The following is a 25,408-nucleotide window of genomic DNA, read 5'->3' as shown; positions in this document are numbered from 1 at the left end:
ACTTGCAAAGCTTGCCAGCCAAGGTTCAATTCCCCAGTACCTACATAAAGCCAGTTATACAAAGTGGCACATGTGTCTGGAGTTCATTTGCAGCTGTGGTGCACCCATATTTTCTCTCTCATTTTGTTAGATGATAGGTAGATAGATAATATTTTAGAAGTGTTATTACATCCAGTATGTAATATGAGAATATGAAATGGTTGCATGCCTGTTTTCCCATTTATTCAAAGACTAAGCTGAATTATCTCTGCCTCCTCATTTTTTTTTAAAGTAACATAAAGGGATGAATGGCTGTCTAGCCTGGCCTATAAATACTACTACAGGGATACAGGTTTATTCATTTCTATGTATTTTGATTTAGAGGCTACCAGCCCCTTCTAGGATTTAGTGTTTGAAAAACATTGCTTTGTGATTATAGTCATCTCCCTACTAAAATAAAATAATCTCTCATTGAATTTGTCTATTCAAGAGTGATTTCTATATTTAACATGGTAGCTTGAACTTTCCTTCATCCACCTTGATTTTCCTGTAAATAGCACCTGGCTTACATTATATTATCTTTATGGAAAATTCACTGGCTGTGGCCCACTTATTTTAGATACATCTTTATGGGACAAAATTAAATATGTATGCTGTTTCTAGGACCATAGATACTTTGAGACTAAACCATACTTATAGGCCTCAGGATCTTTAGAATATGAAAAATGTCATAAATTCTCTCCAGAGAAGAACTCATCTTCATACAAATTTGTTCATGTCAATATATTCCTAAATTAAGATTTCTTTACCCAATGCATGATTCCTTATTTCAAGTTTGAAAAACTAAGGCATGAGTTTTTTGTATGCCACATATATAAAATCAGGAATTCATTCAGAAGGGCTAGAGACTTATTTTTCTACTTGTTCCCATTCAGGTTTGTTTGTTTAGCTAGAGTCTCGCTCTAGCCCAGGCTGACCTGAAATTCACTATGTAGTCTTAGGCTGGCCTTGAACTCAAGGTGATCCTCCTGCCTCAATCTCCCTAGTGCTAAGATTAAAGCCATGTACCACCACACCCAGCCAGTTTGGGTTTTTTGTTGTTGTTGTTGTTTTGTTTTGCTTTGTTTTTGTTTTTGAGAGAGAGGGGCAGATAGAAGAGAGAGAGAATGGACGTGCCAAAGCCTTTAGCCACTACAAACAAACTCCAGATGCTTGCGCCACCTTGTGCTTCTGGCTTTTATGTAGATACTGGGGAATTGAAAGTGGGTCCTTAGGCTTTGCAGGCAAGCACCACTGCTAAGCCACCTCTCCAGCCTTTCAGTTCTTTTTTTAAAAATCTTCATCATGTAAGACGATAGGCCAAAAAGAAGTGAAAGATAAAAGCTCTGAGCACAAAAACAGTCCAGGCAGGAAAATGAGCACATGTTGACTACCACGGTCAGAGAAGACCTTCCTTTATAGAGTCACCTGACCCATCTTTGAAAACTGTGGCATGGCACTGTACATTGTAGACTATTTAGCTCAAGTAAAAGTAAGGTATGAGTGAAATTTGAAGAGGTTATCATGCTATGAGCAGATAAATAAATTTGAGTAGGAAGAAACAAGGAGGATCACTGTGAGTTCGAGACCACCCTGAGACCTCATAGTGAATTCCAGGTCAGCCTGGGCTAGACTGAGACCCTATCTTGAAAAACAAAAAAGTACAAAGAACTTATTATGAAAAGGTCAGGAGTTTAGGCTTTACTTTGCAAGTATTTAAGTTGACATGTACTCCACTGACACTGGTTTAGGCGCTTTAAAAGTGTAGGGTGGGGAGGAACTGAATTGGGAAAGCCTTTGGGAAGTCCTACTAGAGCTAGTATTTCTAAAGACACTGAAAGGTAGCTGAACCTATGACCTTCTTTCTGAACACCTCCACTCCTAGAGAATAGACGTCCTTACGCCCTCTGCTCCCACAGAACTGAACAGCTTCTCACAGCCAGATGGGTCCTTTAAAGATAAAGGGTGTGGGCTGGGGAGATAGCTCCAGCACTTAAAGGCACTTGTTTATATAAAGCTTAGCAGCCTGGGTTCCATTCCCCAGGACCCACATAAATCCACATGTACACAGAGTGGCGAGTATGTGTGGAGTTGAGTTGCAGTGGCAAGAGGCCCTGGAATGCCCATTTCTATTCTATTTCTGTTCCTCTCCCCTGCTCCCTGCTGCAAATATAAATAAATAAAAATTTGAAAAATCAACAAGGGAACCATGTGTGTTGACTCATAGCTGTAATCCCAGCAATCAGGAGCCTGAAACAGGCAGGAAGATTGCCACAAATTTGAGACCAGCTTGGGCTACATAGTTCCAGGCCAGTGTAAGATACACACAGTGTAAGACCATCTTAAAAAATAAAGACTAGAGCTGGAGAGATGGCTTGCCTACAAAGCCATAGGACCCAGGTTCAATCCCCCAGGACCCACGTGAGGTGGATGCACAAGGTGGCACATGCATATGGAGTTCGTTGGCAGTGGCTGGAGGCCTTGGTGTGCCCATTCTCTCTCCTCTCTCTGCCTCTGTCTCTCAAGTTAATTAGTTAAAATAAACAAAAAAATAGAAAATAGCCGAGCATAGTGGTGCACGCCTTTAATCCCAGCACTCATGAAGCACAGAGGTAGGAGGATCGCTGTGAGTTTGAGGCCACCCTGAGACTGCATAGTGAATTCCAGGTCAGCCTGGGCTAGATGGAAACCCTACGTCAAAAAGCCAAAAAATAAAGTAAAACAATAAATTTTTAAAATAGACAAACCAAAAAATTAACAATAAGTGCTAGCTAGTTGAGAAAGGACCTCAGCATTTGTTTAAAGGTTGCACTCCCTGCATCCTAGCCCACTTTGGAGTTCTTTCCTCAAGTGTCCATGTGCATCTTCTTTGGTGACAGGGTCCTGATGTTTGCTCCTCTTCCTGTCAGGTAATTTCATTCAGGTCTTCCCTCTTCACAACTGCTTGGTCTGGTGTATTATATGTGTTTCTTATTCTGTCCATCCTGGACTACCTATAAGTATTTCATAGTCCCTTGCTTACACTTGAAACCTGGCACCACTATATAGGTCGCTGATAGAACATCTTAGCTATTAGTATAGAAAAGAACTGAATGATAAGGAGTAAAGCAAGGGTAATGAGGACTTGATTCTCCTAAATGCTTGCATGTAACAGAAACCCAGAGCTGAAGCAGGGCTTCATGGGAGTTTTAGTTTATAGTTTAGTCTTACATTTATTTTGAGGAGACTGTCAAATACTGGTTTAAGAATGACTGGAACCATAAAGGGTGAAGAAAGGAAGGGAGGAGGATACTTAATAGGTTGATACTCTATATATGTAATTACAATGATTGTAATGGGGAGGTAATATGATGGAGAATGGAATTTCAAATGGGAAAGTATGGGGGAGGGGAGGGAGGGAATTACCATGGGATATATTTTATAATCATGGAAAATGTTAATAAAAAATAAAAAAAAAGAATGACTGGAACCACATTAGAACTCAAAATATTGTTTCTTAATTAAAACTATATAGTGAAATTGTCACTTGTATAGACTTGATTTGGATGTGAACCAAATACTTTCCCTCCATGACAAGATTTTACTTGAGTTCATTTTGTTATTCAGTGAGGCCAGTGAAGGCAGCATTAGTGGGACAGCCACATTAAGGGGGGCGGAAGGGAACTCAATGCACAATAGGTGGCCAGCCATTGGGTCACTACAGTCGTAAGTCCCAAGAATTACCTGTTTAGGAATTAAAGAAATAGAATTGTGTGTTTCTGGCATTTATTTTGAGATGTTAGAAGTTTTTCCCTAGATAACTATTTGTATTTGTACAGAATATTGAAGTATAAACTGTAATTTTCATTTGTTTATTGTTAATGCTATAAAGTTTAATGTAGACAGTACTATCCCTTTTTAATTAAAGGTGTGATTGCTAGCTAATGACACCCTGTATTATTATATGTCATTATCATTACCATTTTATTACCACTGCCATTTGGTTTACAGAACTATTTTAGATTTTTACACTCTTTAGTGATTTTTTTTAGGGAAATGTACATATTAGTTTCTTTTTATTTTAATGTATAAAGTCATACAAATTAGAGACATTGATGTTTAGAATTTAAATTTAAAATTTATCTGTATTACTATGTATGACAGTCTCTCTCTCTCTCTCTCTCTCTCTTTTTTTTTTTTTTTTTTTTGCACTGATTCTGTAAGGGTAAGATATCTAACAACATTTTGTTTATTATTTTTAAAGAACCAACCAGAAAACCTTGGGAAAGAACAAACACAATGAATGGCAGTAAGTCACCTGTCATTTCCAGGTATTGGTTTTTTTCCTAAGTTTTATATATGCCTTTAAAAAGCAACAGTTCACATTTTAACTGTAGTAAAAATTAATTATACATTGAAAATTATTGTACATTATCCAGCTTTCATTGGACAACCACTAAACCTGTTACATTTTTACTACTACTGATTATCTTTTAAATTCTACCCTACATTTATTACCCAGAATGAATAAGAAATAGCTTCATTCTTCTCAGCTTATTTTTGAAAAATTCAAACTAAAAGAATAGTACAGGGCTGAAGAGATGGCTTAGTGGTTAAGCACTTGCCTGTGAAGCCTAAGGACCCCGGTTCGAGGCTCGATTACCCAGGACCCACGTAGGCCAGATGCACGAGGGGGTACACGCATCTGGAGTTCGTTTGCAGTGGCTGGAAGCTCTGGCGTGCCCATTCTCTCTTTTGCTCTCTGCCTGCCCTCCCTCCCTCTCTCTCTCTCTCTGTCACTCTCAAATAAATAAATAAATAAAAATAAACCAAAATTATTTAAAAAAGAATAGTACAGCAAATATTTATAATACACTCGTCACCCAGATTTGGCAAGCAGCTGACATACCTCCATTGCGTCTTAACTTCACATATGTGGCAGTTAACTTCTCTTTGCTGGAACAAACCATGTGAAACAGCTCATGGAAGGAGAGGGTTTATTTCAGTCTTGATCTTGACGGGAAGCTTCATCTTGGAAGAGAGCTCTTTGCAGGAAGCAGCAAGAGAATGAACACTGGCAAGCTGGGCCAGTAAGCCTCAGGGTCTGCCCCCAGTGACTCACCTCCTCCAGTAAGTCTCTCCTCCCAAAGCCCTACCAGCTCCCCTTGAACATGAGGCTTAGTCACAAACATAAGGCTATGGGGCATTCAAACTACTGTTACATCCATTTTTTTCTCTCACTAGATTGAAAGCAGTTTGTAAGTAAGTGCTGCTTTACCCTAAATACTTGCACATTTTCCCAGAGAACCCAGGATATCTCCTATGTAAAGAGTGGGGTTACCATCCCTAAGAAATTTAACATTAAACAACACTATTATCTGATATCTTATATCCTTACTGGTCTGAATGACATCCTTCGTAGTTTTTTCCTAGTATAGTTTTTAGAAGAAACCTTCATATTTTATACTAAAAGTCAATAAAAGAGAATATAAAAGAGATAAAAGAGAATATAAATGAACCTTATAATTTGAATTTTGTTAGGTATAAAGTTGCCCTGTCTCAGTTGAAATCTGTAATCATAACCAAGTTAGAAACAGGAGTGCCCAGCTGAGGATGTACCCAAGTTGGTAGTGTACTTGCCAAGCATGCATGAAGCCCTGGATTTGTTCCCAGGCTGGGCATCTCTAATCCCAGCACTTGGAAAGTGGAAACAGGGGGATCATGAATTCAAGGTCATCCTCAGCTACATAATAATTTTGAGGACAGCCTGGGATACATGAGACTTTATTATCATAAACAGATTTATATTGCCAGTCTTCAACATAGATCGACCTTTTCCTTGAGTTATGAATTTAAAAAGAGGAAAACAAATTATATACAGTTTAACGACTAAAAGGGTTTTTTACCTTTTCTTTCTGAGCTGTCTGCCTTATTTTTGTTTCATAAAAACAAATTTGACTCTAATTATAGAAATTTAATAAAGAAAAGTACAAAGATAGACTTCTTATTGTCACAAAGCTGTTCTGCATTAGCCTGAATCTAAATTTGGACTTAGCTTTTGTATACTTACTTCTACTGGCAAGAATAGATGTGGTGATGACATAGTGGTTTAAACTCCACAAAGGAGCCAGGCTTTTTGAAATATATAAAGCTGTACTTTAAAAAGAAGAAAATTGCTTTTGGTAGATTTGGTTTTCTGTTTGTTTGATTTTGCTTTTGTTTTAGAGCAGAGAAACTATTCATTCTGTTTCTCAGATACCTAACTAGGGGCCACCAACACACACTAACCCAGCTTTCATAGTCCTGATCTTCACTAGCGCATTTTGAAGTCTGATGCATCAAAAGTCAAACAGACCAGAACTGCAATGTGCCTTTTATCCTTTGAGGATATAAATTGTGACAGGACAGAGTCCTTATGTCTTTTTGTCACTATTTTGCATCCATGCTTTATTGATAGGAAGTCCATAGTGTGCTCATCTAAAGCTAAGTCTGAATTGATGGCAGAAGTCACATCTGGGAAGGAGAATGAAAGAAGGTCTCCAAATAGAATATATTCCTTGCTTTGTTTATTGAGTATACGAAAAGGCGGTAACAAGAGTATTGCTTACCAGAAGAATGTTCTTTGAAATACCTTTTTTCCTATTCTTATTTGAGAGAATGAGAGAGAAAGAGGCAGAGAGAGAGAGAGAGAGAGAGAATGGGGCATGTCAGAGTCTCCAGCCACTGCAGACAACTCCAGATGCATGTGCCACCTTGTACATCTGGATTACATGGATCCTGAGGATTCAAACTGGGGTCCTTTGGCTTTGCAAGCAAGTGCCTTAACTGCTAAGCCATCTGTTCAGCCCTGAAATAACTTTTTTCCTTTAAAGGTAGAAGTTTAGTAAGTGCATAAGAGACTATTAGTTGTGTATTGGTAATCATATTCAACATCCAAGTCTGTCAGATATTTTCCTCTATGTTTCCCAAAATAGAAATTTTGAAATACTTCTTGGCCATTACATCTTTTGATAGATTTGATCCAATTACCAATACATGGCTTAAATTTTCACCAGAAGCAATTTTAAACTAAAAACGATGTTTCAAATGGTGTTTAAAAGACTATGGGTTGAACTGGGCATGGTGGCACACGCTCTAGCACTCAGGAAACTGAGGTAGGAGGATCGCTGTATGTTCAAAGCCACGCTGAAACTACAGGTCAGCCTGAGCTACAGTGAGACCATACCCCCCCACAAAAAAAGAATACAGACTCAGTTGGTTTTTTTCCCTAAGTTACCTCCCTGCAACTTCTGAAATTAACTCATTAGCTAGTTTATTATTTTTGTTTAAATATACCTCATCATTGCACTGTATTGAAAGTAGCCATTTCTCTTCAGGATTTCCATATCTAAGTATGTTTTTGGTAAAGTAATATGTAACGTAATAGGGATAGTTCATAACTCATAATATGCATGAGATCCTACATTATGATGGGTTTATTAAGTAAAGATGTCAGGAGAGTAAAAGCAAGAATGTTGTTCTTTGCCGGGCGTGGTGGCGCACACCTTTAATCCCAGCACTCGGGAGGCAGAGGTAGGAGGATTGCCGTGAGTTCAAGGCCACCCTGAGACTACAGAGTTAATTCCAGGTCAGCCTGGACCAGAGTGAGACCCTACCTCGAAAAGGAAAAAAAAAAAAAAGAATGTTGTTCTTTAAGAGCTGAAAAGATGGCTCAGCTGGTAAAGTCACTTGCTTGTCAAAGCCTGATGGCTGGGGTTAATTCCTTTGTACCCACATAGAGCCAGATGCATAAAGTGGCACATGCATTTGGAGTCCTTTGTATTGGCAAAAGGCCTTGACTCACCCATTTCCTCTCTCATCTCATTTATATACTCTCTGTCCCCTACCTTGCAAATAAAAAAAAGGAAAAAATTATTTTGGGGACTGGAGAGATTGCTTAACTGTTAAGGCACTTGCCTGCAAATCCTAGCGACCTGGGTCTATTCCCTCAGTACCCATGTAAAGCCAGATACACAAGGTCACACATGCATCTAGAGTTTGTTTGCAGTGGCTTGAGGCCCTGGTGCACCCATTCTGTCTGTCAGACACAATGGCATATACTTTTAATCCCAGCACTGGGGAGGCAGAGGTAAGAGGATCTCTGAGTTTGAGGCCAGCCTGAAACTATGTAGTGAATTCCAGGTCATCCTGGGCTAGAGTGAGATCCTACCTCAAAAAAATATTCTGTAAAATGTAGTTTAAGGGACTGGGCATGGTGGCACATGCCTTTAATCTACCAGCACTGGAGAGGCAGAGGAGGATCACTGAGTTCGAGGCCACCCTAAGACTACATAGTGAATTCCAGGTCATCTTGGGTTAGAGTGAAACCCTACCTCAAAAAACTTAAAAAAAAAAAAAGAGAGAGAGAGAGAGAGAGAGAGCTGGAGAAATGGTTTAGCAGTCAAGACGCTTGCCTACAAAGCCTAAGGACCCAGGTTCAATTCTCCAGGGCCCACATTAGCCAGATGTACATTGTGGTACATGCATCCAGAGTTCGTTTGCAGTGACTAGAGGCCCTGGTGCGCTCATTCCCCCCCCCCCCACACACACAACTAATAAATAAATATCAATTTAAAAAAAAAATTAAGTACTTTAAGGGGCTGGAGAGAGCTCAGTGGTTAAAGTGCTTGCCTGCATAGCCTAAGGAACCAAGTTTAACTCCCCACTACCCATGTAAAGCCAGGTGTACTAAGTGGCGCATGCATCTGGAGCTCATTTGTGATAGCAGGAAACCCTGGCACAACCATACTGTGTCTGTCTCCCCCACACACACCCAAAAAGAAGTACTTTAAGATGTGACTGGAGTATAACGTTGAAAAACTGGTGAATTCATTATGAGTCTACTGATTTTTATAGTCACAATGGAGGGGAAAGTTATTTAAATGCTTGAAAAGCTAATTTCATGCATCAAGGTACAGGAATTTTTAGTTAATTGCCCTGATATCACAGAAGTGGAAATATCTTTGTGTTTTGATACTTGGTAAGTAGGTAGGTTTGGCTGTGTTCTACAGCCTACGTAAGTAACCATTGTATTCTCACATAACCAAAATTAGTCTCAAAACATTTTTAGTTGGGTAAAATAAATATTTTAAGGATAAACTCCTGTCATTTGTTTTGTTTGCTATAACTGAAAGGCTGTAAAACAGTAACATGGGAATTATTCTTAAGAGTTCTATTATATACCCTTTAAATGGTTTTTCCCCTTCATAGACGGGATTCTCCAAGGAAAAATCAGATTGTTTTTGACAACAGGTCCTATGATTCATTACACAGGTATCATCCTGCTGTGACTTTGTGACTTGAGACTTTAAATAACATGTGCAGGATCGGGCTGAGCTTTTTCTACCTGGATTGGTAATCACCACAAGGGTTTGAAACTTTAAATTTTAGCTTTAGTTTGAACACTTAAATAACTATCCTTTGATAGTTGAATGTGGAAACAATAGATTTCAGAAATACTAGTTTGAAAATCCACAAGTTCACATGCATTCTCTAGGTGTTGGTAGCTCTAGCATTTTATGTTAAGGGGTGTTCTCTTCATGATTATGAGATAGAGCTTTGAAAAAGAAACAGAGAGCCCTGTGCTTGGAACATAGGATACTTCACAGCCATAGTTGTGGATATTCTTTGAGAATGAAGTCTGTTTCTTAGATGTAGTTTAAAAAAAAAAAAACACAAAAAAACCTGAGATCCAGGTGCAGTGGGGCATGCCTTTAATCCCAGGACCCAGGAGGCAGAGGTAAGTTCGAGGCCAAAGTTTAGAAAGACTTTATTACTTTAAGAGGAGAAAAGAGAAGATCGTATCATATGAAGAGCCTCCTGCTCATGAGAAGGCAGGAGGGAGAAAGGGATAAAGCCCCTGAGCAGCTTGTTTTCTAGAATGAGCCCTATGATTTTTTTTTTTTTTTTTTTTTATAAAAAGGTAGAAACCATGTATTGCTGGGTATGAGGCTGTGGTAGATAGAGATCGTGCTTAAGGGTTTGGGTTCAGTTTCCAGCATCCCCCTCCTAGGGGAGGGTATCAATCATTCTTAAATTTTAAAAGTTGACAATTTAAAAACTCTTCAAGCTTTTCAGTAATTTATAGAACTAATTTGAAAGATTAGGAAGTTAAATCTTGTGGTACAGTTTATTTTATAGACATATCTAGACATAACACTTATCTCATAAAATAATAAAAACCTGTGATAAACCTCTGATAAATCTTCATGTGTTATTATCAATTATGTTGAAAGCCTGTAGATTAAAAATAACTGAAATAAAGTTGGGCATGGTAATACATGCCTATAATCTCAACACTCGGGAGACTGAGACAGGACTGTGAATTCAAGGCTACCCTGGGCTACATAGTGAGACTTTATGAAAATAAACAGCTGAAATATATTCTTGTTACTAGAAATATATTAATATACATCTGTTTTTGTAAAATGTACATACATCTATCTACTGAAAACATGATTAAATAATATATAGATGAGACATCTATGACAATAATTAGGAATTCTGTGTTCAGATTCAAATTCTTTATTGCTAGAGTTATTTTCATGCCATTGATGATCAAAATACTTGATAGGTTTATTTGCCAGCTAGTTAAATCATCATAAAGTATTTATATTACAGTAGTGAACTTGCTTTTTTGGGTTATTTAAGGAAGATTAATTGTTCTAAACTAAAAATTTATCCTAAAAATGTACTAAGACACAGAGAGAAAAGGTATTTAGCAATGAAATCCCAGTCACCTCACTGTTTTCATGCATAGTATCCCAGGATGATGTGGAAAAAGCTGTTTTGCTGCTTTTTAAAGTGGTGATTACTTCTTTCCTTCCGTATGAAAAGTTCTCCCCTTAAGTTAATTCTCATGGTGGTGGTGGTGGTGATGGATTGCATGTTAGCATGAGTTATATTTTTTTAAGTTGCATGTTTTCTTAATTGTTTATTAAATAACACAGTTTTAAAAAGTTTTAGCAAATATGGATATATTAATAGCATATTGCCTAGTTAAGTAGCAGATTATTCCTTTTTGTGTGAAGTGTTCATTATATAGTTAAGGAAAACATAACTGGCTAGTTGGACCTCTTAAATGTGAAAAGTAAAAGCATAACAATTAATAATTTATTGCTGGAGCAGAAATACCTTGAAAATGTGAAATGAACAGTGTATGAACCTTCAAGAATACTTACTGGTCCTGACCACATAAAATACCAAGACTTTTGTACACTGTCAGTCTCAGTAAATCTTAAATAACTGTAGAATTAAGTTCCTCAGCAAAAGAAAGTATGTCCTCACAAGAGGAAAGGCAGTATTTTATAAAAGTCTCTTACCCTTTTAATGCCTAACTCAGTACTTACTGAATAAACTGTTTTGAAAGTTATTGTATAAGCAAAATACCAAACGAAGTAAAACTGGCTGGCCTATTTCACAGTATTTTAAACAGTAAAGTGTTTTGATATTAAAACAGATTCACCCAGTATTTCATCTTCCTGAACAGTGCCTTTGGGTTGGAATTACTATGTATTGTAAATTAAGGAGTTAAAACTTTTGAACAATTATACATGTTGAGTTTTGGTTCTGATTTCTATCATTGGTACACTGCAAAATGTGGTTTAATGGTTTCCATTTATATTGACTGTACAGTGGTCTCCTATTCTAAATCATAAAATAAAGGAGAAACCAATTAAAATAACAGGTTTTCATTAAGGATTTTCTTTTGTCAAAATCAGAGTGGGAACCATGACTAACTTATTTGGTGTTGGAACTTCTGTTAAAAATACGCCTAAGACTTACTTTGTCATATAAAATTTTTTGGTACGAGGTAAACTTTTGAAAGTGCAATAACAACTGATGCTCTCCTTTTTTTCTGGCCTTCCCCCCCCCCCCTTTTCAAGCCAAAATAAGTTTATTGGAAAGTAGTTGGTCTGAAATATGCCATTCAGATGATGGCTTAGTAGAAAATAGCCATACAGCCAATTGGATATAAATGTACTTCTAACCTAATAATCATTTTTCAATACTTGTTTTCTGCTTAGAATGCAATCATATCTACAAAAAAATTATGTGTCCTAAATTTTTCCCTCCTGCAAACTGAGATATGGGATTTGTAATTTGATTTGTGTTAGAATGAAATGTTTTTCTTTCATTGATTTGCCAGATATTTAATAAATAATGCAAAGTTTCAAAGGGAGGAAACAAGATTGTATTATTTGGGCCTTGGAAGTTTCAGCTGGCTGCTTTGTAATGGTCAGCATGCCACATGTTACCTAGTCAACTGCCTCGTGTCTAGATTATGCTGTCTTTTACTCTTGAAGAATTCTTGGCATATTGCTACCTTTTTCTACTTTCTTAATAGATAACTTAAAATGAGAAAAGTAAAAAATGATTTTGTTGTCTTTATCAGTTCTGTAATTTTGACAAGTTTTTAAACAAAAGTATTTAAGAAATGTATTTAAATTTGGTGTTGAGTTGGTAAATTTACAATCACTTAGGAACTCATCAAATGACATATTATTCATCTGTCCTGGAAATTTCATTTGTACAGACCCAAATCTACACCCTCATCACAGCCCAGTGCCAACGGAGTCCAGACAGAAGGACTGGACTATGACAGACTGAAGCAGGTGAGTATTTGGTGGCAGCTTTCGTTTATTTCTGCTTAAAACTTCTTCTTAAAACTTCCTTGTTGGGTGTTCTGGCGCACGCCTTTAATCCCAGCACTCGGGAGGCAGAGGTAGGAGGATCGCTGTGAGTTCAAGGCCACCCTGAGACTCCATAGTGAATTCCAGGTCAGCCTGAGCTAGAGTAAGACCCTACCTCAAAAAACCAAGGGCAGGGCACTTCCTTGTATGCATGTATTCTACGTGGTTCCTGAATATGCTTGAAAAAGATGATACAACTAAAAATATACTACACAAATTGATCAGTGGCATTTGTACCACATTACTCATCTTGAGTCCTCATGTCTGGTTTGGTGAGTTCCCATGAACTTGTAACAGCAATGGAGGGGACATAGCTTAATGTATGTGCAGAGCATGCACTTGTAAGAATAGTGGGCTTCCACATGCCACTCACCACATTAGCAAAAACAGACCCAACAGAACTGATTTTTGCAAGAATATGAGGAAATGGGTACTCCCATGCTTCTGTGGAAACAATTTGGGAAAACAAATCAGAAAATTTTGACTCCAACCATTTTACCACAAGTAATTTATACAAATAAATTGGTGAAAAATATTGTAGAATTATACAAATACATTGTGAGTTTCTATAGCCATTTGCAACCATAATTTAGAATAATTCAGGGCTGGAGATATAACAGTTAAGGCGCTTGCCTACAAAGTCTAAGGACCCAGGTTCAATTCCCAGTGCCCACATAAAGCCAGATGCACCAGGTGGCACATGCATCTAGAGTTTATTTGCAGCGGCTAGAGGGCCCGGCATGCCCTTTCTCATTAACTCTCTCTCTCTTTCTTCTTGCATATAATTTTTAAAAAAAATAGAATATTTACTAGTAGATTATGATCACTTGCCTCTGTGTTAGGTAAAACAGACAAGGTAATAAATATATGCAGTTATCACAGTTTTGTAAATGTTAGATATTGTTCACACTTAAGTACATTTGTATTATATTTAACACTACATAGGTAGTATGAGTTAAAATAGTCTAATATATAAATTTTTTAAATTTTATTTTTAATTTCTCCCTGATTTTATTTATCATGCAGAGAGAGAGAATAGGCATGCTAGAGCCTCTTGACACTACAAAAGAACTTCAGACACATGTGCCATTTTATGCATCTGGCTTGATATGGTACTAAAGAACAAAGCCAGACCATCAGGCTTTGCAGGCAAGCACCTTTAATCATTGAGTCATCTCCCCAGCCCTGTATTGTTCTTTTTTTGTCGTTGTTTCAGATAAACCTAATATTTATACTACAAATCTATTTGGAAAGCTGAGTTATGTAATTTGAAAATGAAACAGCATGAATGAATGTAGGTAGCTCTCTTAAAAACACTGTAGTAGGTCACTTGTACAGGCTTGAACAAGATTGTCAGTTGATGGTTACCTGAACACAAGGAATACTTAGGTTTTCTGGGATGATTTGAAGATTTATTGAAATAAGAATATCTGCCAGTCCATATAATAACTAATTTGCCTCCATTCACTCATTTTGGTAAAGTGAAGGAATTATGCAAATTGACAGTTTTTAGTCTCACTTCAGGTGTATGAAAACCTTTTTCTTTAATGATTGAGAGTATTTTAATTTTTCCTGAAATGTATAGCGTGAAACTCCCAACAATTTAAAACTAATCCTTCCAAAGATAGCTGTTATTCCTCTCTCATGAGAACTATGTCTCTTTGTCATTGAGCCTTTAGCCTTGAATCCAGAGTTCTTGACAGAGAACCCAGAGTGTCACTGCTAAGTAGAAATATGAATCATAATAGATTTAATTTTGTCTGGTAGCCACATTAAAAATGAACTGGTGGGCTGGAGAGATGGCTTAGTGGTTAAACGCTTGCCTATGAAGCCTAAGGACCCTGGTTTGAGGCTCGGTTCCCCAGGACCCACATTAGCCAGATGTACAAGGGGGCGCACGCGTCTGGAGTTCGTTTGCAGTGGCTGGAGGCCCTGGCGTGCCCATTCTCCCTCTCTCTCTGCCTCCTTCTCTCTGTCTGTCACTCTCAAATAAATAAATAAAAATTTTAAAAAATTTAAAAAATAAAAATGAACTGGTTCAGTGCTGGAGTGATGACCTAGTGGTTAAGGTATGCAAAGCCTAAGGACCCCAGTTAGATTCCCCAGTACCCACATAAAGTCAGATTTGCAAGGTGGCGTATGCAAGGTCTGGAGTTCCTTCAATGCAGTGGCTGGAGGCCCTGGCATGTTCATTCATTCTCATATCCTCCCCCCCTCCCTCTTTCTCTCCCTCCCTCTTTCCCTCCCTCCCTCCCTCCCTCTCTCTCTCTCTCTCTGCCTCTTAAATAAATATTTTAAATGAACTGGTGTGTTGTTAATGTTTCATTTAACGTAGTATATTCAAAATAAAATCATTTAGTATAGCTCATTATCTTACAATTTTGCTGAATGATTTTCCTCATACTCTTAAATCTTTGAAGGCTGGTATTTCACACTTAAGAGGCAATCTCATCTCAGGGTAGCCTCATATTAAGAGCTTGGTAGCTATATGTAGTTGTACCTGTTCTGTATGGGTTGCACATCCAGTAGGGCCTTGTCCACCTTCATCTCTGCTCTTAGGACAGTTCTTGAGCTCTTTCCAGGAGAATCTCAGAGTCTTTGAAATAGGATTTTACAATTAAGCAATTCCTCAGAAATTGCCATACTTCATTCAAGTCAGGTGACAGATTTGCCAGGACCTGGTTGTCCAGTGCCATCTTCCTCCTTGAAATGTCTGTGCATTACCTCTCAGACATCCCCTAGAGAATTTTAGTATAAACAGGGCAGTGAAATTTTTTTTCTAGAAGCTATATGAATTACATCTTTCTCTGGATGGCATGCCTACCCATTTTAGTTTTAAGCATGCCTTTTCATGCCTTGCTAGGCTAAAATAAGTGAAGATTGAGAAGGGAGACATTTTTTTAAATATATTTTATTTATTTATTTGAGAAGGAGAGTGAGCACACCAGGGCCTCCAGCCATTGCAAACAAACTCCAGATGCATGCACTCCCTTGTGCATCTTTGGCTTGTGTGGGTCCTGGAGAATTGAACCGGGATCCTTTGGCTTTGCAGGCAAATGCCTTAACTGTTAAGCTATCTCTCCAGCCCCAAGGGAAAAAATTTTAAAACAAATATTTTTAATGCTGCTTATCATAATTTCAAAAAAAAAAATCTTAAAATTGCATGTGAAACTTGCAAGTTTTGTTAGAAATGCAGAATCTTAGATCCCATCCTAGACCTGCTGAGTCAGAATATGTATTTAAAATGCAAACTCTCAGGTCAGGGGTGGTGACATATACCACCTCCCAGTTCTTAGGAGACTGGGCAGGACGATCTAGGGTTTGAGGCCAACTTGAGCTCTAAGCTACATAATGAAGCCTTATCAAGAAATACAAAGTGAGAGAAAGAAATGAACGAGAGCGGGAAGAGAGGGAAGAGAAGGAGGGGGGAAGGAAGATCAAACAACCGTGAATTGAAAAGAAGCCACACCTATACCGAGCACCCTACGGAGGCTGAGTGACTGCCAAACACTTCAGCGATTGGGGCAGTTGGAATGTTGCAGTTAGTCTGGAATCAAATTATCTTGGACTATCTTAGCTCCTTTAATAGTCATTTATTGCTCAGCTGTATATGTGAGCTAACATCCTGTGTCTGTTAGGAATCTGCGAGTATTAATTGGGTATATCCTTTAGAATGTATGACTAGACCTATAGCTTCTGCCAACCCAAAAGCTAATGTCATCAGGTAGCATTCAGAGGCATATAGCAGAGTTTTCCCTATCTTACTATATATAACCTGCCTACCTGATGTACCTGCCAGTGTATTTGAAAAGTGTTTTGATTTATACTTTCTTTGTCTATTACTGTGAAAACTTCATGGAACTGTTAGCTTATTGGAACATGGAGTTTGAGATAACCTAAATCTATGCTTCTTAAACATGTTCATTCTCATTTGGCTCCAGAGTAAATTTACTTCTTCCCTTTGGGGAAAAATTTTATATGAATAAGAAATTCTTATATGAATAAGAAATAATTTCCTTTTTTGTTTTCTTGTTGATGTTTTTCTCTTAATACTTTAGGACATTTTAGATGAAATGAGAAAGGAACTAACAAAGCTGAAAGAAGAGCTTATTGATGGTAAGTGTCCAGACAGCTGCACTGCCTTTCACCTGCTTCTGGAAATGACTGCTCACAGCTACTCTTCCGTAGGGTCCTGCGTTGCCTATGGCCAGACTGTCAGGATGAGAATGGTTTGCAAAAATGGGATAAATACACCATGTGTGTCAAGTGTCGTTATCTGATGAGAAAGCAGGCACATTTTCCCCTAAAATACTCATCCATCTGACTTGGGCAGCTCTTGTTTTAGGGGTCACCTAATCAATGTTTATATGTACAGGGGGAAATAAGTAATTATAAACACATAGTATCTTTGTGACATTAAAACAAAGATCTGTATAATGAAAGGTTTAAGGTCTATCTTTTAATGACCCACTTTGAACATGACTGTAAGATGTCTCAACAAATGAGTTATTTGGAGCTGGGGAGATAGATGGCTCAGCAGTTTCAAGACTCTTGCTTGCAAAGCCTGCTGGTCTGGGTTCAATTCCCCAGCACTCATAGAAACCCTGATGCAAAGTGGAGCATACATCTGTGATCCAAACTTACCTGTGCAGTGGGAGGTGGAGGATGCCAGGACAATCTGAAATTCAAGGGCCAGCTAGTCTAAAGTTCATTTGCAGCCTGGCAATTTATTTGCAGCAGCAAGAGAGCCTGGCTCAAAGGAGGTGAAGCACAGACACCTCAAAGTGGTCTTCTGACCCCGTGTGTGTCATGGCACGCACGCGCGCGCACACAGACACACACACACACACACACACATATTTTAAAAATGTTATGTATCCATACTGCTTCGTTATATTTACTTTGATACCTTTTCTTTCCTATCATAGCAATCAGGCAGGAACTGAACAAGTCAAATACTGCGTAGAGAAGCAAACTAAGGAGAGATAGGACTTTGATCTGGAGAAAAACAAAAATTCCTACAAACAACTGTTAACAACAACCCCCTATGATTTTGTGAACTGTAAGAAGAAAATGGATACACAGTCAGGAGGGGAACACTGACAACCTGAAAGCCTTCAGACATGATGACTATGGCAATCAGCGTTTTCCCTCCCTGTTTGCTGCTTTTTTTCTGACCTTTACCACAGGATGGAAGAGTTGTGTTTGAGTTCCTGTAGCAGTACTAAATCCATCAGGCAAGATCTCCTTGCATTGAGATATTTTCCTGTTGAGATAAAACCACACATTTTTCACAATCCATTGCTAACATAAAGAAGAGAAAGGCTTATGTCGTTTTCTTTTTCCAGAGGGTGCTGAGGAAGAATTTAGCAAGTTCTGCTATTGTATTGTAAATGTTTCTCTCAGGTTTGTCTTCCTATCATATTTGATATTCCGTGAATAACTGCAATTAGCCCTGTGTAAGTTAAGATCATAAATATGGAACAAATGGAATTGTATGTGCTTTCAAAGGGTGGTATTTAAAGGAAAGTGTCCTAAAAGTGATTGGCCCTGCTTGAGGAATTTTAGAATGATAGGAAGTCTCTCATTAGCCTTCATGCAATTTTGTAGTTGAAAACATAAAATTCGTCCAGAATTTAAAGATTTAGATGCCTTCCTAAATTGTTACAATGCTTTACCAAATCTATGACTTCTATATAACAAAAATCAATGGTCAACTGTAAAACATTATATTATAGATTTACTATAGGTTTTCAACCTTTTTTTAGATTTATGCATGTGGACATTTTTATAATGTAATTACAATCACCAACAAAGTTAGCTTTTCTAATTACAGACAGTAATGCATGTCACACTAATACGTAGTGACCTTTTCAAGGTCTAGTCCCAGGGAGAATATTTTGTAGAATATAGGGAAGTGGGAGGAAGGGAAGGAATAATTTTTTATTTAAAGTTAATTTCTGCACTGTCTTTTTTTTCAATTACCTGCATGAATAATAATGGGATATTTTGTGACTTTAATTGGTAATATGTTAACAAACCAAGTACTTGCTCTTTCACATCATGTCTTCAGCTGTGTGTATTTTAACCAGTAATCGCAATGGTCTGAAGCATGGCTCTGAGCTTCACATGAGTTACATCTCACTGTGGAACCCGAACGTTTGATCACTGAATGTGGCACTGTGGTAACCAAGTGCTCCACGGTGATATAGGTGTTCAGGTACATGTTCCTGACTGTGAAGCTTCTTTTGGACTTTATTGTGTTGAAATACAAGAAAAATATTGGTAGCAGCAATTAAGGTCACAGAAATCACCAGATAAAGGGAAACCAATGAGGAGTTCTGCAGTTTTTTTCTAATAAATAAAGTGACACTTAGGTGATGAGAATGAGTCATACTGTCAGCAGCCTGTGTGGATCTCTGTGTATGTGAGTGGGTGGGTGTGGATGTGTGTGTGTGTTTAATCCACTCCCTTCATTTCATAATTGATAAAATTAAAATAAGGGAGATATCCTATATGTTGTAATGTTAGCTTTTAGAAAATTTAGGTAATCAGAAATTCTCCAGGCTCTCCATCATGATTTATGCTTGAGTTGATATGTGCCATATTTGCTTTAAAATCTTTGATTATCAAACCTTTTACTAAAATTTTGAAGGACTAATCCATTTTCATTGCACTCTAGATTTCATACTTCTCAGTTATAAGACAAGCTTATTGAAAACATGACTTTGTAAATGCTGTGGATTTGCAGCCATTACCACTACAAAGAAGTTTGAGGGAATTTGTTTCCTTGCTAAAAGAGTTTCTGTTTCTATAGAAACTTCATTTTTAGATTAAACTGCGATGGATGAGCTATCGTAATTCAAGTATATAGTTCTTTTTCTATCTAGTGTTCATTGTCATGCAGAAATAGCAAAGGCATTAAAGATGCAGCAAGCTTATGTTGTTATTCTTAGAAGAACTGGGAGAGGCATTGTCATGTTTATTGTACTTTTGATTATGCAGCTACTTTGACAGTGTAAAGGTTTATATTCCCCTACAAATCTGGGTCAGAAATCACTTGATTTTGTTGGCTAAAATAGGCTATAGTAAGAAGGTGGGATACTGGGTACAAGTGGTCCAAAGTAAGAGAACAGGCTAAAGTAAAATGCTAAATCTTAAACCGGTTTATGCACTAGACGTTTTGTGCCTTGGTCTAATGTTAACATGATGTGTGTGGAGAATGACAGGAAAGAACCAGTGTTGAATCATGCTGTATTTCCATCATTTTGCATCATACCAGACTGCTACATGCGTTCCTCCTCAGAAGCTTCATTGAATTACTCTGCCCATTCACTGTCATACATGGCAGTTTGGTCATTGTTAGAGATTTCAGTAGTTAAAACGGGAAACAAAAGCTTGTTATTTTTCTTCTCAAAATGTTCCTTGGAATCATATTTTAATGGTTTTGTGTTCCTGTGTGTTGGGTGTCTTCAGCTGAGTACAGTTTAGGGATCCTTTCTGATTATAGGAAGATACTGCTCTCCTCAACACTGTGATCTGACCTGAGACAAGTCTGTGCCATGCGCTCTGTAATGGCTGGCAAGTCAATTGCAAACAAACTGAATGTACAACCCTTAGTGCTGGTGCTGAAATCTCTTCAGAATAGTCGTCATGATTTTGAAGTTTGTTTAAAATTTTACAAGCATCAAGTGTCAATCAAACTAAAGATGAAGCACTGACGGATCCTCAGGCTTCAGGAGTGCTTCCTTCCCAAGGTTCTCCACTCTGCTCGTTTCACCATCATGTTCGCTTAAGTTCCTACACGCTGACTTCCTTTGTGCGACTGAAATAAAATTGCGTATATACATGTTGCTTGTTTGTGGCGCTTAGATGAGCCTCTAAAATAATTTTTTAGTTCCAAAGTAAGTTATATTGGGTGTGAAATAAGCACCCCATAAAGCCCAAGCCTTCGCTCTGTGCAGTTTACACATCGTATCACGCATCATGGAAGTTGGGAGTGGTAAATAAGAGTGTGTAATGGTGTTTTGTTTTGAAGTGACTGTTGGACGTCCCTCATTTTATCTCCCATTCTCTCAGCAAAGCTGACCCTGTCTTTTATAATCAAGGTGGTGACAAATGTTCTACAAATGTTTTCTATAACATGGTCATGTATACTTCAGCCCATGTACACACCTTAACTATTCCTTCATGTAATTTGCAAGGTAAAGAATATTGCCAAATAATTAACTTTAAATGCAGAAAACCATCATCTATAGTGTTTATACATTATGCTTATTTTTTGTTGTTGTATTATGTTTGTTTGTTTGTTTGGTTCTGTTTTTTTGAGGTAGGGTCTTGCTGTAGTTCAGGTGTATATAGCCCACAGTTATAAAAATACTAACTTGGGCTGGAGAGATGGCTCAGCAGTTAAGGTACTTGCCTGCAAAGCCTAATGACTTGAGTTCACTTCCCCAGTACCCGCATAAAGCCAGATGCACAAAGAGGTGCATGCATCTGGAGTTTGTTTGCAGTGGCTAGAGCCCTGGAGTACCCATTCAAAATAAATAAATTAATTAATTAAATAGCCTACTTTAAAAATTAAAAAATAAAAATATCAACTTATTTTTTACTGTGCACCAGCTCAGGTTCATGCTTCCCTTCATACATGAATAAGTAGACGTTCAAATTGCTCCTCATTCAAAGACGAATTAAGCAACTAATGCTAACCTGTTCAATTTACCTGCCTAAAACTTTCATGTCTAAGCCTTGCACATCTTGTCAGCGCCACTGTGAAGGACTAGTGTTTATGAAGCAGGGCCTGCAGAGGTGTGCTGCAGGATCACTTGGCTTCCTGCATGGAGCCATTCTAGCTGTCTGAGCCCGTCCCCCCTTAAGTCCTGTGGACCAAGCAGGTGGCGCACCCTATAATCCAGCACCCAGGAGACCGAAGCAGGAGGGTCATGGATTTGAGGCTAGTTTGGTCTACAAAGAAATTTTTGTTTCAAAAAAATAATAAAATTCTGTAGTTGAAGCATGAATGACATCTACGGCACACTGTGTAATGGGGCTCCAGCAAGTACTATATCCTTGACATTTACTCTAAACCTGGCCCTGGGAGTACTATTTTTAATTTTTTTTTTTTTTTTTCAAGGTAGGGGCTCGCTCTGGCCCAGGCTGACCTGGAATTCACTATGTAGTCTCAGGGTGGCCTTGAACTCACAGCAGTTCTCCTACTTCTGCCTCCTGAGTGCCGGGATTAAAGGTGTGTGCCACCACACCTGACACCATTTTTATTTTTAATAGATGAATTAGTATCTGCATCTCCCCAGTTCTAAGAAAAAGTATCCTGAATGTGTTGAAGTTACTGCTTAGTAACTCTTAACAGAAAGCCACGTACTGGGCATAATTTAGTTTTAGAGTCAGAACTTGCTATTATTTCTAAGGAATCTGATTGGTGTGGTCCTTTAACTACATAATGACACAATGGAGAGTATGCACTTACAGGAATTGTTTTTTTTATTGCGTGTAAGCATGCTTGACCAATAAGCTAAAACTAGCAACCTCTCAAGAAAAGCCATTTTTAAGCCAAATAAAGTAAAAAGTTACAACAGACTTAAGATGGTTGCCGATAGACACCATCATCAGTAAAGTAAGAGAAAACTGAGCCTTTTGGTAAAGAGATGAATTTGAAAACTGCTCAGATGTCAACTGTATGTTTCTGTCTTTATAAATTGTTTTCTTAAAACAGTCATTGGGAAAAGATAGTGACTTGGCCATGATGGCTTAAGACCATATGGGAATTTGCCACATATACTGCTTATTTCTATTGGAATCTGAAGAAACTGGTATGTGAGAAGACGGAGAGGGTGAGAATTATTTTTCCTTTGAATTATCAGTGCTCACTGTTGCACATAAACACTCTTCATGTGGTTGGGAACGTGTAAGGGGGCACACTGTGTGCCTTACGTGCTGGCTGGTCACTTTTAAAATGGGAAGAGTAAAATGTTGAAGCCCCAGTTGTAAGTTTTGAGTCGGGAATCCATCACTGAGCTGCACCATAATTCTGTGAAACTAAGTTGGCATAGAAGCTTCTGACATATGACTCCAGGATTCCTCGGTTACAAAGAAGAGTTGGGGTACAGGTGAGAGAGCTGAGGGGGCACGTGACTGAATGGTGTTTTGTTACCCACTTTAAAGGCATATTACTCCTAGTAGTCAGAAAACTCAAATACATACTACTGAGCTCATCACTAAATTCAGCCTTTTCTGAACATAAATTGATTTCTAAAATAACACAGCTTTCCATTTCAGTAAAAAATGCAAAAGTTTATGTATTTCATTAGAGAGATGTTAGTGTACATCTCTTCAATACCAGAACATCGTAATCTTACTCTAGTGTTATGAATCTGGTTTAATTTCCCATTGAGTTCCCTAAATATTAGCTGCACATGTAGATACCTGGAATTATAAATTGTCTGTCTATGTGTATATATGATGAGGAAGTCCCTAATATAGGCAGTGAGTGATGCTGAGGGTTTAGTCAGTGATGGCTTAGAACATGTCATTCAGTTGATACTTGTGATTGCATTGGAGATAACACCCAGAAGAAAAGGAATTTATTGATAGGTGTTTATATTGGAGAATATTCAATTATCCATGAGGTCCAACGATTCCCATTCAAACTGATAAACAGAAAATGGGTTCTTGGCTAGCCATGTGTTCATGACATGTCACAGTGGGGCTCAATTCATGTAAAACTCTTGCTAGTATGTGTGTGAAGTGTTGGGTTTGATCACTAGCACCACAAAAAATAAACATTCTCTATTGTAATCATAAAATAAGTGCCATAAAAACCTTAAAATTTAGCACCTAAAAACATCTGACATTCCATGTTCTTCAGCCAAATCTACATAGCCTCTAAGGCTCTTCACATTTTTATTTTTTATAGCGTTATATATGTTTTTTTTTTTTTTTTTTTTTTTTTCTTTTGAGGTAGGGTTTCACTCTAGTCCGGGCTCACCTGGAATTTCACTCTAGCCCAGGCTGATAGGGAATTCACTATGTAGTCTCAGGGTGGTCTTGAACTCATGGTGATCCTCCTACCTCTGCCTTTGGAGTGCTGGGAGTAAAGGTGTGCACCACCACACCCAGCACATTTACAATTTTTTTAAAAATGGGTTTCAACTTATTTGAGGTGAGAAAGACCAGTTGAAGATTTTCCTGTCAGGAAACCTGAACAGGTTTGTTTGGGCAGTGGGAATTCTAGGCTGTGCATCCTTGAATCTGAGGTCTTCTGTTCTGGGTGGTAGACTGACAACCTTATAACCGCACACCTTCCTGATGCTGAAGCCACCAGGCCTGCAGTGCCCTGATTGCGTGTCAGAGCTGGCTCTGCCCTTGAAGACACCTTCAGGTTGGTGATGGACCATTAACATTGCCTAGAAGTGTATCTCAGAGAAAGGTAATTGGGAAGGTATAGTTATTTGGAAGAAAACCATAAATCTAGATACCCTTGTGCTTATTGCTAAGTCTGTGGGGTAGGGTGGTTCAGTAGATAGTTTACTTACCCATGCCTCACCATGGAAACTTTCACTTGCCAACATTGACTTTAGAGGTATATGGTCTTCATGTTAAATAACCTTGTATCTGAAAGAAAATATGTTTACAAGACGTGCTGAGGCTACTTATTTGCTGCCTTCTTGGACTTGAACCCTTTTCTCCATGTTCCTCCTACTTTGCTGCCCATTGTCCATTGTGTGTGAAATCCTAAGCAGGATCACCCTGGGACCCAGCGGGCTTCAGTTCTCAGTGCTTGTCTATAAGAACCCTCTGCCTCTTCAGATTCAGTTGTGTTTCTTCCTCCGTGCACTGCAGCCTCTGCAGTTGTGGGTTGGCTTATTCTTATTTGACCCAAGAAAAGGGTCAGGAGGGCCTGTCTTACTCTCAAGTACAGCCTTTAATTGTTCAAAAATAGTAGATGTTCAGTGAAAACCTTGTACATCGTCAGTATAAATAAGGAAAAAACAGTGGGTGGCCATTTTGAGGTTAGAAGTGTTGCATAAAGACGCTATTCCTCCCTGTAGCATTCAAGTGTTTCCATGTGTTGACTGACAGCAGCTTGGTAGTTTCAGCACGGAGGTGCTTGCTCCCAGGAAGAAGAAGTGGCCTTGAAGTAGTGGACTCGTGTGGGCCCTGAGCTTCAGTAGAGTACATGTGTCAGTGGCTCAGAGTCCTTTGGATTCTTCTCATGGTCCACCAGCAGTTTCCCTCCTTTTTGCCTGTCCCACAGCCTGCTGTTGCTGTTTACTATCTCAGTGCCAGCTTCAGACAATACTGTTCTTCCCTCTACCCTTAGTGTGTAAAGTCCACTCCTATCCACCTCTTTCTTTTTAACCCAGGAGGCTTTGATAAAGCAATTTCTTGACAAGCCAAGTGCCCCTTACACATCATTTAAGCCTTCTGAGTCAGGCTGAAATTAAAGGTTTGGGGTTATACAAGATGAGCCTTGTTTTGACACTGTTCTTTGACACTGGCTGTGAGTGTGTGTTGGGGTTTTGTCTTTCATCAGATGGATGTGTGGTGTGGTGTGGGAGTGCAAGTGAAGAAGCTAGGAGTAGAAGAAAATTGTATCTTGAGATGTCTATAGTTGATGGAGAGTATCCCTTTTGTTATACATGTTTATTCCCAACACCTTTCTT

At 38.4% G+C, this 25,408-nt stretch overlaps 1 protein-coding gene across 1 annotated transcript in view; it reads left to right on the top strand.

Annotated features, from left to right (window-relative positions):
- The window catches only part of Enah (ENAH actin regulator), a 143,300-nt gene extending 122,723 nt beyond the window's left edge, over window positions 1-20,577 (top strand). The window contains 4 exon segments of the mRNA XM_045149890.1: window positions 4,262-4,328; window positions 12,572-12,650; window positions 16,787-16,844; window positions 17,657-20,577. Coding sequence (XP_045005825.1) covers window positions 4,262-4,328; window positions 12,572-12,650; window positions 16,787-16,844; window positions 17,657-17,694 — 242 coding nt within the window. The 3' untranslated portion in view covers window positions 17,695-20,577.
- The last annotated feature ends 4,831 nt before the right edge of the window (window positions 20,578-25,408 follow it).

Source organism: Jaculus jaculus, chromosome 1 (assembly GCF_020740685.1).
Source record: "Jaculus jaculus isolate mJacJac1 chromosome 1, mJacJac1.mat.Y.cur, whole genome shotgun sequence".
Lineage (NCBI taxonomy): Eukaryota > Metazoa > Chordata > Mammalia > Rodentia > Dipodidae > Jaculus > Jaculus jaculus.
This window is presented reverse-complemented; position numbering and strand designations above follow the sequence as displayed.